Genomic DNA, 13,096 nt, shown 5'->3' on the forward strand with positions numbered 1-13,096 from the left:
GTTCCTTATGCAAATCGCCCTGCGGCCGGGCCACCCTGCCAGTCAATCCTCCAGACAAGATGACATCCACGGATTTCGTTCGTGCTTGAAAAATACTTCTAGAGACCATCTGTGAAGGAGACCATCATAGGAAAAAGTAAGGAGGTGAAGAAAATTTAAATTGATAAGCGGAGTTGTCCTGGAGATGTCTATACAAAGATATTTGGTGCAAGATCTGGTACATATGCTTTATTTGTCTGGCCCTCATCTAGCAGGTTTATGTCAAGGGGATTAAATTTACAGAGCTGGATAAGCAACTATAGGGAGAAAATGATTGTCTAGTTGTGCTTTAGCAAGGATTTCTCCCATGTTTTACAGAATTCAGCTTCCCAGCTGGTTCACAGAGAGCTGGGCCTGATTACACCGAGGGGTGGGCAGCCTAAGAGCTCAGCTCCACATCTTTTTAGCCCAGAAAAAAAAGATTCTAGTCTTTTGGAATTTAAGAAATTATACACTGCAGAATCACAGCACTGCAGGGGGGAACCTGTGGCCTTATCTAATTTCTAATCTGGGACATAGCAGCTGTCTTGCTATAAATATCCCGATGTGTGTATAAAAGAAAAGAGAAGAAAACCACATAAATAATGAAAACTTAAACATTTTTTAAAAATGTGTAAATCCATGGACGACTGTGATGTTCTGCTAACTAATCACAAGGAAAATATGACTGGAATTTATCGTTTATTTATAATTTATTACATGGAATTTTACTTTTTTAAAAAGTGGTAATTTCCAGATAAAGGATTGGTGATGATTTTTATTTTCTTATCTGAAGTTTTTGGGAGGTGAACAAGGTAGTACTTCTAATTTTTTTTTAATTGTAGGAAAATATACATAACATAAAATTAATCACTTTAACCATTTTTAAGGGTAAAATTCATTGGCATTAAATGCATTCACCTTGTTGTGCACTATCACCACCATCCATCCCCAGAACTCTTTTCATCTTCCAAACCTGGAGCTCTGAACCCATTAAACAATAGATCTCCATCCTCCTTTGCCCCCAGCCCCTGCCAGCCCCCATTCTACTTTCTGTCTCTATGAATTTGACTTCTCTAAGTACCTCATATAAATGGAATCATATAGTATATGTCCTTTTGTGACTGGCCTATGTCACGTGGCATAGTGTCTTCCAGGTTCATCCATGTTGTAGCCTGTGTCAGAATTTCCTTTCTTTTAAAAGGCTGAATAAAATTGCGTTGTATGTATATACCACATTTGTTTATCCATTCATCTGTCAATGAATACTTGGGTTGTTTCCTCCTTTGGGCTATTGAATAATGCTGCTATAAGCACGTGTCCCTGCTTTCCGTTTTTTTTTGGTGGGGGTGGGGGGTACATGGAATTCCAGAAGTGGAATTGCTGAGTCATATGGTAATTTATTTTTAATTTTGTGAGAAATCATCATACTGTTTTCCATTTTATATTTTCATCAGCAGTGCACAAGGATTCCAGTTTCTCCATACCCTTGCTAACACTTGTTATTTCCTGCTTTTTTGATGACAGCCATCCTAATGGGTGTGAAGCGGTATCTCACTGTGGCTTTGATCTGCATGTCCCTAATGATTAGTGATATTGAGTGTCTTTTCATGTGCTGGTTGTCCATTTGCATATCTTCTTTAAAAAAATGTCCATTTAGGTATATGTCTGATAAAAACAAAAACACTACTTCAAAAAGATACATGCACCCCAATGTTCACAGCAGCATTATTTACAATAGAAAAGGTATGGACGCAACATGAGTGTCCATCAACAGATGAACGGGTAAAGATGTGTTGTATGTATGTGTGTACACACACACACATATATATACACACATATACATATTCACATACATATATAAAGTGGAATATTACTCAGCCATAAGAAAGAATGAAATTTTGCCATTGGTGCAGCATGGATGACTTGGAGGGCATTATATTAAATGAAGTAAGTCAGACAGACAAAAACAAATACTGCATGATATCTTTTATATGTGGAATCTAAAAAAGATAAGAAACTAGTGAATGTAACAGAAAAGAAGCAGATTCACAGATATAGAGAACACACTATTGGTTACTAGTGGGCAGAGGGAAGCAGGCAGGGGCAATATAGGGGTAGAGGATTAAGAGATACAAACTATTAGGTATAAAATAAGCTACAAGGATACATTGTACAACATGGAGAATATAGCCAATATTTTACAATAACTATAAATGGAGTGTAACTAAACTTATGTCACTATATTGTACACCTATAACACATAATATTGTACATCAACTATACATCAATAAAATTAAAAATAGAAATGTCTATTTAAGTCCTTTGCCTGTTTTAAAATCAGAGTTTTTTTTGTTGTTGAGTTGTAGGAGTTCTTTATATATTCTGGATATTAATCTCTTATCAGACATGATTTGCAAATATTTTCTGTCTGTTGCTTTTCACTCTGTTGATTGTGTTCTTTGATACACAAAAGTTTTAAATTTTGATGTACTCAGTTTATCTGTTTTTTTTCTTTTATTGCTTGTGCTTTTGTTGTCATATTCAAGAAATCATTGCCAAATTCAGTATTATGAAGCTTTTCCCCTATGTTTTCTTCTGAGTTTTAGCCCTTCATTTAAGTCTTTGATTCATTTTAAGTTAACTTCTGTATATGGTGTAAGGTAAGGGTCCAACTTCATTCTTTTGCATGTGAATATTCAATTTTTCAAGGTCATTTGTTAAAGATTATCCTTTTCCCATTGACTGGTCTTGGCGTTCTTATTGAAAATCATTTGACCGTATTGTGAAGTTTTACTTGTAGGCTCTCTATTTCTACTCAACTGGTCTAAATGTCTGTATTTATGCCAATAGCACACTCTTTTGATTACTGTAGCTTTGTAGGAAGCTTTGGAATCAGAATATGTGACCCCTCCAACTTTGTTCTTGTTTGGCTCTCTGAGAGTCCCTTGAAATTCTATATGGATTCTATAAGGATTTTTCTATTTCTGCAAAAAACATCATTGGGATTTTGAGGAATTTTACTTAAAAAATTCAAGCTAACATGGTACTAATGAAAGCAAGCTTTAATATGAAAAAGAGCATCTGCTTGTGATAGTTTAATAAAAGATTTTTTTTGGATAATATTCAGTCTGAAGTGCTAGAAAGAAGTGCTCGTTACTGAGTAAGCAGTATAGGGATTTTTAAGCTACTATTAACCAGATTGCTGTGGAAAGAAATTTCCCCAGAGAAACCAAAAGACACATTTTTAGCCCTAATGGCCCTTTAAACTAACCATGGCTGAATCTTCTTGTATGTTGTTGTGTTACTAATCATGTTAACTTTGCTTTCTAACATTGAGGAGAAAAAAAAAAAAAGGTTTTAATTTTAATTTCTGTAGTAATAGCTAATACCATCATAAATTACATAGCTTTTTTTCTTCCAATACATTTATAATATTCCATTTTACCTAACTAGGGTAAATAGTATAATTCAATTTGTGCGAGATTTAAAGAGAGTTTATTTCCTGTTGTAACATTCTGGTGGAATGCACTGTTTCTCCTTATTCAGTTTACATATTTTCTTTTTAGAATAAACTTAAGAACAAAGTGACTCCTAAATTGTAGACAAGAATGTCAGATGAAAGAGTGGAAGTTGACAAGATGGAATTGTTTAGATCTTTTCAGCAAGGCTAAATGGTTAAGGTTGTTCTGAGCTTTTCAGCGCCGGTTTATGCCTCTCTGACCTCACATCACTTAATTGTACTTTTCTTTATTTCAACAAATATTTCCTGAGTGCTTATTGCGGGCACTCTTTGAGTAGACGTGTGGACTTAGTCCCTGTCCTCAAAGCAGCTCACAGCCTGAAAAACAGGCAAGTAAACTAATAAGAAACTTTATTTAAATAGATACAGAACATTGAGTTGAGTTCCCAGAATGAGAAAGCATCTACGAAATGGGCGTGCACTGGTCTTCCAAGACCATCTTTTCTAGGGCTCCTTAGACCAGTGCAGCAATAGACCATATTTAGGTGGTTAACTAAATAATGCAAAGACGTGACAGTGTTTAGAAACTGACATTCTGGATCTTCCATAGCATAGAAATTGATTTATTCTCTCCTCAAAATGCATCCCTCACTGAAGGTCAACAGTTCTCGGCAGGGAACGCCTTGTTTGAAGCGTGCAGTGTCAGTAGGTATGGGCAGGCTCCTCAGACTTCCCATCCGGCTGTGCTCCCTCTCAGCCTAAGAGAGTGGACCCCCATGCTGGGGATCACGGTGGCATCGTCCAAGAGCCTGTCCCAGGCTGTCCACCTCAAGCAAATGTTTTTTAAGTCTTGTGTTTTGTCCTACACATTCAAGTCAATATTAACATTGTATTAATATTTTGAAAGAGTCTTAAACTACTTACCATCCCCCTCAAGTCTTTAAGTAATCTTAGTGCTTCAAGAGGATGCAACAGGTTTAACTGGAAGCTGCATGGCTCATTTTAATTCCCCTGTTCTCCCAGAGTTATACATACACCCATTTCAGAAGTGTGGAAAAGCTATGTCATGTAGGCGTAAGAACAAAGCATTCTTTCCTACTCATTGTGGGTTTTCCCCAATGATTAAAAATATTCCACAAATTTAAAAAATAGTTATAACTGTCACCAGGCATAATCATCAATAATGGATTTTTGCCTTTAAAGAAAGCTAAGTTTTGTAAACACTGTCAACGGAATTCAGTTCCTGAGTATATAGAGTGAGCCCACCATAGCTGCCCTGCTAAATGCAGGGACAATTTGGAATATCCCAGACCACTCAGTGTTTGCCCTAGGATAACCAACTCGTCCCAGTTTGCCTGGGACTGTCCTCATTTTCAAAAGTCCAGCTTTGTGGGACTCTGCTCTTCTTAGTCCCAGGCAAACTGGGACAGTTGGTCACCCTCTTTTGCCCAGAGCCGGCAAACACATTCAAGTTTTTGCGGACCCCCCTGGTTTATGCTGCTGGTCTGAAGTGACCATGAGTCCTTGGTGAAGAAGGATCAGGGAAACTAATAACACAGAACTGATAATCTCTGGGGCAAGCACGTGCCTGGGAATCAGACAATCCTGCCGGGGACCTTGAAATAACACAGCAGTGCCGGCAATAAGCACTCAGTAAATACTTGCCGAAATTAAGTGCTTTTGGTGCTGAATCAGCCTATCGGTCGGTCCTAAAGCAGGGGTTTCTAAATGCAGCTGTTCACTTAGAATACCTGCAGAGATATTTTAAATCACAATTCCTGGGTTGCACCATCAGACCTGCTGATTCAGAATTGGTATGTTTTGAACATAGCAGATGAATGATCTTTTCACCACGCAAATCTGACCATGTCAAACAATCCTGTTGCTTAAAAATTCCAAGGCTGCTTACTGTTCCGTGATAAAATGCAAACTCATTGCCTGGTTTACAAGCATTTCATGAGTTGCCCTTTGTTTATCACTCTAGGCTCCTGTTGCCCCAGCCCACGCATCTAAGTCTATTTCGTTTGGCCTTTGCCTTCAGTCTTTCCTTGGCTAATACTCTTACCCTCGCTCCTCTCCACTTCCTCTGGCTCAAGTACTTATTGTGAGAGTATCAGGTCACTTTCTGCAGGAAGCCCCCTTCCTCAGCTCAGATTCAAGTGTTCTTAGCCCTTTGTATCTCCTCCATCCTAAGGCTTATTGTGTTATAGTGCAAATGCCTTTCAATCATTTGTCTCTATCCCCCTAGACTTCAGTGCCTCGGGATGCAGTTATATCTCCGAAACTGAATGCAATGCTTTCCACAAAGTGAATGTGTACAAATATTTATTGAATGATTGATGGGGTTCAGCCCTCTTTTGAACTATGCCACCCGTGCAGGCTCCACCTGTCCTGGGTCTTATTCTGTCCCTCCATCCCTGCTTTCTCAGCAAATGCAGATACCCATCCTTGACTTTGTAAGGTGGCTCACACACTCACCTGTGGGCCCGGGCTTTGCAGAGTGGCTCTTTGCTGCCCCCACATGTTTTGAATCAGTCCCTTATGCAGCCAATTGAGACAACCCCTTGCTCCATGCCATACAGTTTCAGTTCTGCAGGGACATCTGTGTTCTTGGCCTCCGGAGGCCTCCCTTGGCACAGAGAGGAGTCGTGTAGGATGGAGAAGGATGTGACCCCTCTGTGTCTGTTGCAGTACCCTAACCTCATATCTATTCTCCTCCGTCAAGAAAACTAAGTCAGTTGAACACTTTAATTGTCTCTTCTTCCTCTGAACCCTATCTCTCCCCTTCCTAGAGTCCCTTTCAAAATGTTCTTCCCTCTGGCTCCTTTCACATCTTTTTAAATACAGTGGTCTATTTAACAGCTCCTCAGCACGCTAAGACTTTAACCGCTTGCTTGCGATAAAACTTCCATGTGAAAATCGCAATGTTCAAGGACAGGAACCTTCTTACATTTTGAATTTCATTCTTTTATACAAAAATGAACAAGATTCTCAAAACAGAGACATAAAGGGGTTTTGACCCCAAAACATAGCATCTGATCTTGTTTACATAGATTGAATCATATGTTTAAAGTAATGAAAAAAATTTCTTATGATCACATCCTCATTACTCCATTGATTAAACAGATTCCACAATATGAATGATTGATTTACGGTAGTAAGCTATTTTAAATAGCAGTAACTTGTAGGCAATATTCGTATTTCTTCCATGATTATTTTTAGAGAAATTAAAAATGCTTTCAGTAAATTCCTGATGAATAGTGTGGTTCTAAATATATAATGCACAGTGTTACATAACCACAGTCTCTTTTTCTTTGGTAATTAATGTCAAGGGTAATTAAGAATGAAATGTGTGATACACATAACATAGCACAGTCAATACAGTTCAAGCATAAGTATATTTTTTAGGGAGAGGAGATATAGGTGTTTCACATCCGTGGGAATAAAAGAAGCTGTTTTCTTCTGGGAGAATTAGGAAGATTTGGTCAAGAAGACAGGTACCAATAATAGTTATATTTTAAACCAGATAGCTTGAACTTTTAAACTGAAATAGCTGCCTACTTACAGTTGTAAAGCTTTTTGTTTACACCGTCTGCCTGCAGACCAGTGACAACGGACATACCTTGGACTCCTTCGGTGCAGGGCCACCGCACACAGATGGGAAGTTGTACCTTGCACGAGGGGCCTGGCAGAGGGGAGGAGATACAGCCCACTCTTTGCTCCCTAGGCACACTGCACTCTGACTCAGGGCTGTGTCTCCAGGAAGAAGCAGGCACCTCTTTCTAATCTGCACAGAGACTCTGTACAGCTAGCCTGAATTGAATTTAATTCAATTCGCTTTGTCCCTTCAGTGTGCTTTGTTCTTCTGCCCTGCCTTGAAAGGACACATTGTGTTTCCATGAAACCATTTTCTGACTTCAACTCTCTTGCTAATTCCAAACCACTGATTTCTCAAAAATTAATATTTTCCATTTTTGCCCTGAAATGAGCACATGTATATGTGGCACAGACAACATGGGGAAGATCTGCAAATTCCAGTCCCTTGACGTTTCTGTAATAAATTCGTCTTCAGCCATTTGGAATTAGATGAATTTGGAGTGTACGAAAAAGCAATAAAAGTGAGAAATCTCAAGAAAGATGAACTCTCTAACGTTCCTATCTCAGGGCTGACTAGTAAGTTCCTTTGTTTAGAATACAATGATACTAAGCCAGGTTTATGATTTAAAACTCATAGTCAGCATAACACAGGGGAAAACTCTTCCAATGTCACAGACTGAAACTCTGTTGCCAACCAGTTTGTTCTTCGGTACAAGTTGTGATGAAGTCAGGACATTTCATACCCATCACCATTACTGGAAAAACTAGCAGACGACCAGATGGGAGTATGCTGAATGTCAGCTTCATCATAACTGCAGTGTTCATCACTTCTAGTCTGAAGAAAATACATCCAGATGTATTTGCATGTGATGGGGACCATAGTCAATTTCTTTAAAACCTATAATCATGTGGCTTTCTCAAGAGCTTCAACAAGATGCTAAAATTTTGCTAAGAAACCGAAAGAACAACTCTGACCCCACAACCTGACTCGTCTGATTGGCGGTCTGGATGTTATAGGACTTAAATTTCACCCTCGGTAGAAATAGATTAGATTGAGAAGCCCAGCCCAGCACCGTGTGAGTTCCCAACCATGTTTTTCTGTGCAAAATGAATCACTTGATGTGTAGCAGAAAATCACCAATAAAGGCTGTTTTTTTTTTTTTTTAATAAAGGCTGTTTTTGTTAATTACACATGGAGTTATAACTAGAATGAGGGAGAGCGGGGTTTAATTTTAAGCCAGATTTGAATACTACCTTGAGAGCATAAATAGAAAACTAGGAAACTTTAAGGGGTCATTGACCTCATGTGCACTGAAACAGGGTAGGCAGCCCAGGAACAGTCCTCCCCGCTCTCAGAATCATTGCTAGTTAGAGCAATTTTTATGGAGTTAATATTAGCACAAACCGTTTTTCTTCTTGCCTGCTTCCTAGCAACCTGAAGCAGAGTCTCTGCTTGCCAATCTGCTTTTGATGAAAAAAAAAAAAAAAAGAACAAAAAACACCCAGGGAATTTGCCAATCGCCCTGATGGGATGGGAGTGTATTCCATCAACTCCGCATCGATTTTGTGAGCCCGGCTTAGGATTTATGTTGTCAATAGTCTGACCCCACTGCACTTTCCACCACAGGCCAGGGAAGATGTGATCCACATGCTGAAGACGGAGAAAACCAAGCCTGAGGTTCTGGAGGCTCACTACGGGTCTGCGGAGCCCGAGACAGTGCTGCGGGTCCTGCACCGAGACGCCATCCTGGCCCAGGAGAAGTCCGTCGGAGAAGATGTGTATGAGAAGCCCATCTCAGAGGTAAAGACAGACGCCGGCAAGGCCCCCGAGAAGGGACCCTTAGAGGGATGGCTTCACCCTCTCGCATTTTACGTGCTTTAACGTTTTCTTCCAAAGGCAAACATTTTATGATGCCCTGATAGAGAATTAAAGTATAATTAAACCGTTTGTGAGTTATTGTGGATACATTTCATTGATAAGAATTGTAGAAGCATTTCGTTAGCTATACATAAAGCCAGAAATATATTTCTCATGTGATCATGATAGTTACATACTCTTGCAGTCTGTTAGTCTTTTATTTCTCTCAGAGATGATATGGGTAAAAATTTGAGGTGCTTATCAGTTTTAGCACTGAGTTTTCAGATTATTATCAAATTGGTCTTCAAAAATTAAATTGACTTTTTTTGTTGAAATTTATGGCTGCAAAGCCACTCAGTTTTGGTATCTTATAGACTCCGTCATAATTAAAATGGTCTCATGTGAGCAGCTAAAATATAAAGGTTTAGGCAAAATCCCAATAGAAGGCTGAGGGCAATTCTGTAAGATGAAAGGAAATCTAATAGGACAGTATTTAATCATTTTTATACAAGATTGTATTAGGAACTATTGACAGTTGTTGTGAATCACCCATGATACTACCTGCAAAAAATGGTCTCACATCATAGCAGAAGTTTAATGCCGATTTAGGGAACCTGATGATGGATCTAGTCAGACTGACTCTTCAGAATTCATGTAAAAAAAATTCACGTAAAAAAAATTCACAGATGCAAAATCAGTATCATAAATGAAAAAAGAGCACAGAAGTTAAAGACTTGAAGCAATTTATTGTCATTTAATTTTTAACTTACAAGCCTTTGCAGCAGCTCAGTTGGACAGGTCTCCTAAAGATCTGCCTTAGACAGTGTTCAACACAGATGGATGCCCCATAGCTTTTCTGAGTTCTGCAACCAGGGTGAACTGGAGCTCTGTACTCATCTTTTCTTAGAGCTTTAAGAGATACTTATGTGATAGGAGAGCGTCAACTGGCTGCATGCACTTTCACGTCTGAGACCCACAGTTAGTTACCAGCTGCCTGTGGCCTTAGGGAGGTCACCTCAGCTCTTAAAGGGTCAGTGTTCTTTTCTGTCAGGTGGGAGGAACAACGCCACACACCTCACAGAGTTGTCGTGAAGATTAAATGAAGCAATGCCTGTTAAAACTGTTAACATAGTGTGCAGTCCACACTAGGTCCTCCACAAATATTAGCTATGAGTATTTGCCAGGAGCTGAGGGTGATAATTGCTCATACTCTTCATTAGCTCCAAACTTGGAGGGATTTGAGGAGTAAAAGACACAGAGAGGTCAAAATATCAGTTTTATATTATTATTATTATAACACCTGGATTGAAGAGCTCAGCATCATTTGGGCTTCTTAATTCTTTTCTCCAAGTGAGAACTTGGAATGACCCCTCAAGGGAGAGGTAGGTCTGCAGAGCACACACATCCAGAATCACTGCCTCCAACCCACTGAGTTCTATGGACAGTACTCAAAGAAAGGAGTTTCCAACCTACCTTCAGAAAGCAGGTCTAACTGAAGGGCTCCTACCTCATGGACAGAGGAGCAGAGAAGAAAACACTCACCTTTTCTTTTGGGTTGTCCTCCTAGAACGCATGCTGGGCTAACTTAAGCTGGACATGCTTCTTGGTTGCTTTCTCCCCTGAACTCAACATTCTGAAGAATTATTCCTTCCTTGGGGAGGAGTGAATAAGGAGGTAGAGGGAAGGACAGAAGCTACTTTTCCCAACACCGGCAAAATGGTGAGGTCCTGATTTGTGAGAAAAATAGAAAGCCAGAGGAGAAAAGACTTATCTTCCACCATTTACAGAATTTTGGTTTCTTTAGCTTTTGGGCTTAACAATCAAGTTCTTGTTTCTCAGAATGTTACCAAAAAATCAGTCTCTGCACCCCCAAAAGGTGAATTCAAACTCGGGGACAGAGTTTAGGAGCAAAGAAAAGAGCGGTTTTATAGCTTTGCTGGGCAAAGGGGGGGTCATAGCAGGCTAGTACCTTGGTAACTGTGAATCCGTCTTGGGGTTTGGGGCTTGGTGATTATATAGGCAAACAGGACGGAGCATATCAGTGATCAGGAACAACAGTCTTTCACAAAAGTTTATCTTGTGTCACAGTTCTTGGAGGATCCGTTCCTTCAGGGTTACTGTCCTGTGACCTTCTTTTTGGAAAACAGTTCTTGGGTTTAGGTACAAGTTATTTAGGGTAGGGCATAACTCAAAGAAAGCAAGTTAATTAATCACAATAAGTTCTTAAAGCTGCCTTAGCATCAGGGAAGCCATTTTGTGACTCCTTCAAGAAGTAAGAGTGCTGCTTCCAAGTTTATGAGGATTCATATGGGATTCATAAAGAATCCCAGTATATCACTGTTCCATCAGCCTCCTGGGCCCATGAGCAGATAGTCCAGCTCTTGTTCCTAGAAGTGTTACTGAGTCCAAGCTCGTTTGCTCACTGCACGACAGGCCAATAAACTGAGGTACGATTTGTTGGGGCAAGGAGTAGTGGCTTTATTTGGAAAGCCACCAGACTGAGATGGTGAACTAGTGTCCCAAAGAACCACCTTGCCTGGGTTTGGATATTAGGTTCTTTTATAGAGTAAAAGATGGATGGAGGGTGAAGAGGTAAAGTAAAAAAGGCAGTAAGTTGTTGCAAATATTTCCTGGTTCTGGACACCAGAGGGTATGTGTCAGTTTCTTCCTGCAGTGTTCATAGGTGGGCCTGGTCAGCATGTTTCCTGTGAGCTTAAACAAAGGTATTTTAGCTTAATGTTCAGGCATGGGAGGCAGGGTTCCCAGAGATGGACCAATATGTATACTTTAAGCTATAGGCAACAATGCTTCAGTGATTAACTTGTAGCAAAAGCAATAGAATACAAAGGATAAAGTGAAAGAAATGGATCCAATATGGAGTCAGCTTTGTTCTTCCCAATTACAGAAGCCAGGCTGTACCTCAAGCCAAAAAAAATCACTGCTTATTCTAATTCCCATACCAAATTAGGCTCAGCTAGGTAATCCAGTAGAACTCACCAAAGTTTAAGCAGTGGATCCAAAACGGAGGACCCCACTCTCTCACCAAATATCTGGGGAGAAATTAAGCAGCAAATATTAAATCCCGCTGAGCTTCCTTGTAAATTAAAGTCTGGGATAGCAGAGTTCATAACTCTTCAGCAAAATTTCAAATAAATTAAGGTTTCAGTTTCTTTCCTTCCCAAATTCTTACTCTGCTTAGCCTTAGCCAGAGAGATCTTAATCCTAAGCATTTTCTTGAATTAATACATCCTGAAGTCCCTTATTCTATGTCTATTCATAGAGTCCAAAGAATTAGTAGGACACATGCAATTATCATAGCACTCATAAATTTTAAAAATGCAAGAAAATACCCAGCTCTAAGGTCAATTTATCTCAAGCGAAATTATATTTTTTGACCTCAGGACTCAGTACAATGCAGGCTCATGTTACTCTTACCAAAACCAAAGCAGAGACCTAGGGGATGTCTAAGGGAAGATGGGTAGATAGAGAAAATCTTCAGCTACAACAGGATGCTGGTTGGTGTGGGTGGGTGGGGGAGGGGGGAGCTGGCCACATCAGACGGAGCCTGCTACTGAGACAGGAGGGAAGGGGGCAGGGCACAGCCACTAAAAGAATGACACAGCAATTAGCACCAAGATCGTGGAAGATTCAACTCCCAGTAGACCTTGAGCTTCAACATACGCCCATTAAAATAAAGTAGCTGCTAAATGGCACTCCCACAGGTGCCAGGACAATTTGAAGGCTGAGCATCAAAGGTCAAAGGGTGGGGGGCGGCCCAGTTCCTGGGAATCCCTGCCCCCTCCCCAAAGCAGTTGGAATAATCCTCCCACTTGTTAGCATATGAAGTTACCAAGCCCATAAAAACCAGCAACCCAGCACCTTGTGGCTTTTGCCTGATCTTTCTGCTGCCTTTCGAGATGACCTGTCTGAGGAGTGTGTATCTTTTACTTTGAACACCCGCCCCCACGCCTTGTGGCCTCTTTGGCCTCCTGAGAAGGCCTGCACTCTGTCTGTGGAATACGTATCCCTCTGAATAAATCTACCTCACTTTACCACTATGGCTCGCTCTTAAATTCTTTCCTGTGTGAAGCCAAGGACCCTCACGTGGCAGGGCGAGTCCCAGGGACTTGACTGAGACCTGAGACACAGCTGTCCTCTCT

General features: G+C 40.2%; 1 protein-coding gene across 5 annotated transcripts in view; it reads left to right on the forward strand.

Moving 5' to 3' along the window:
- Positions 1–13,096, forward strand: part of FILIP1 (filamin A interacting protein 1) — a 180,937-nt gene that overhangs the window by 107,843 nt on the left and 59,998 nt on the right. For all 5 annotated transcript variants that reach the window (XM_064486934.1, XM_064486935.1, XM_064486936.1 and 2 more), the window contains exon 3: positions 8,706–8,879. In XM_064486934.1, coding sequence (XP_064343004.1) covers positions 8,706–8,879 — 174 coding nt within the window. The remainder of the gene's footprint in view (positions 1–8,705; positions 8,880–13,096) is intronic.

This window comes from Camelus dromedarius, chromosome 6, assembly GCF_036321535.1.
Source record: "Camelus dromedarius isolate mCamDro1 chromosome 6, mCamDro1.pat, whole genome shotgun sequence".
In the NCBI taxonomy this organism is placed as follows: Eukaryota; Metazoa; Chordata; class Mammalia; order Artiodactyla; family Camelidae; genus Camelus; species Camelus dromedarius.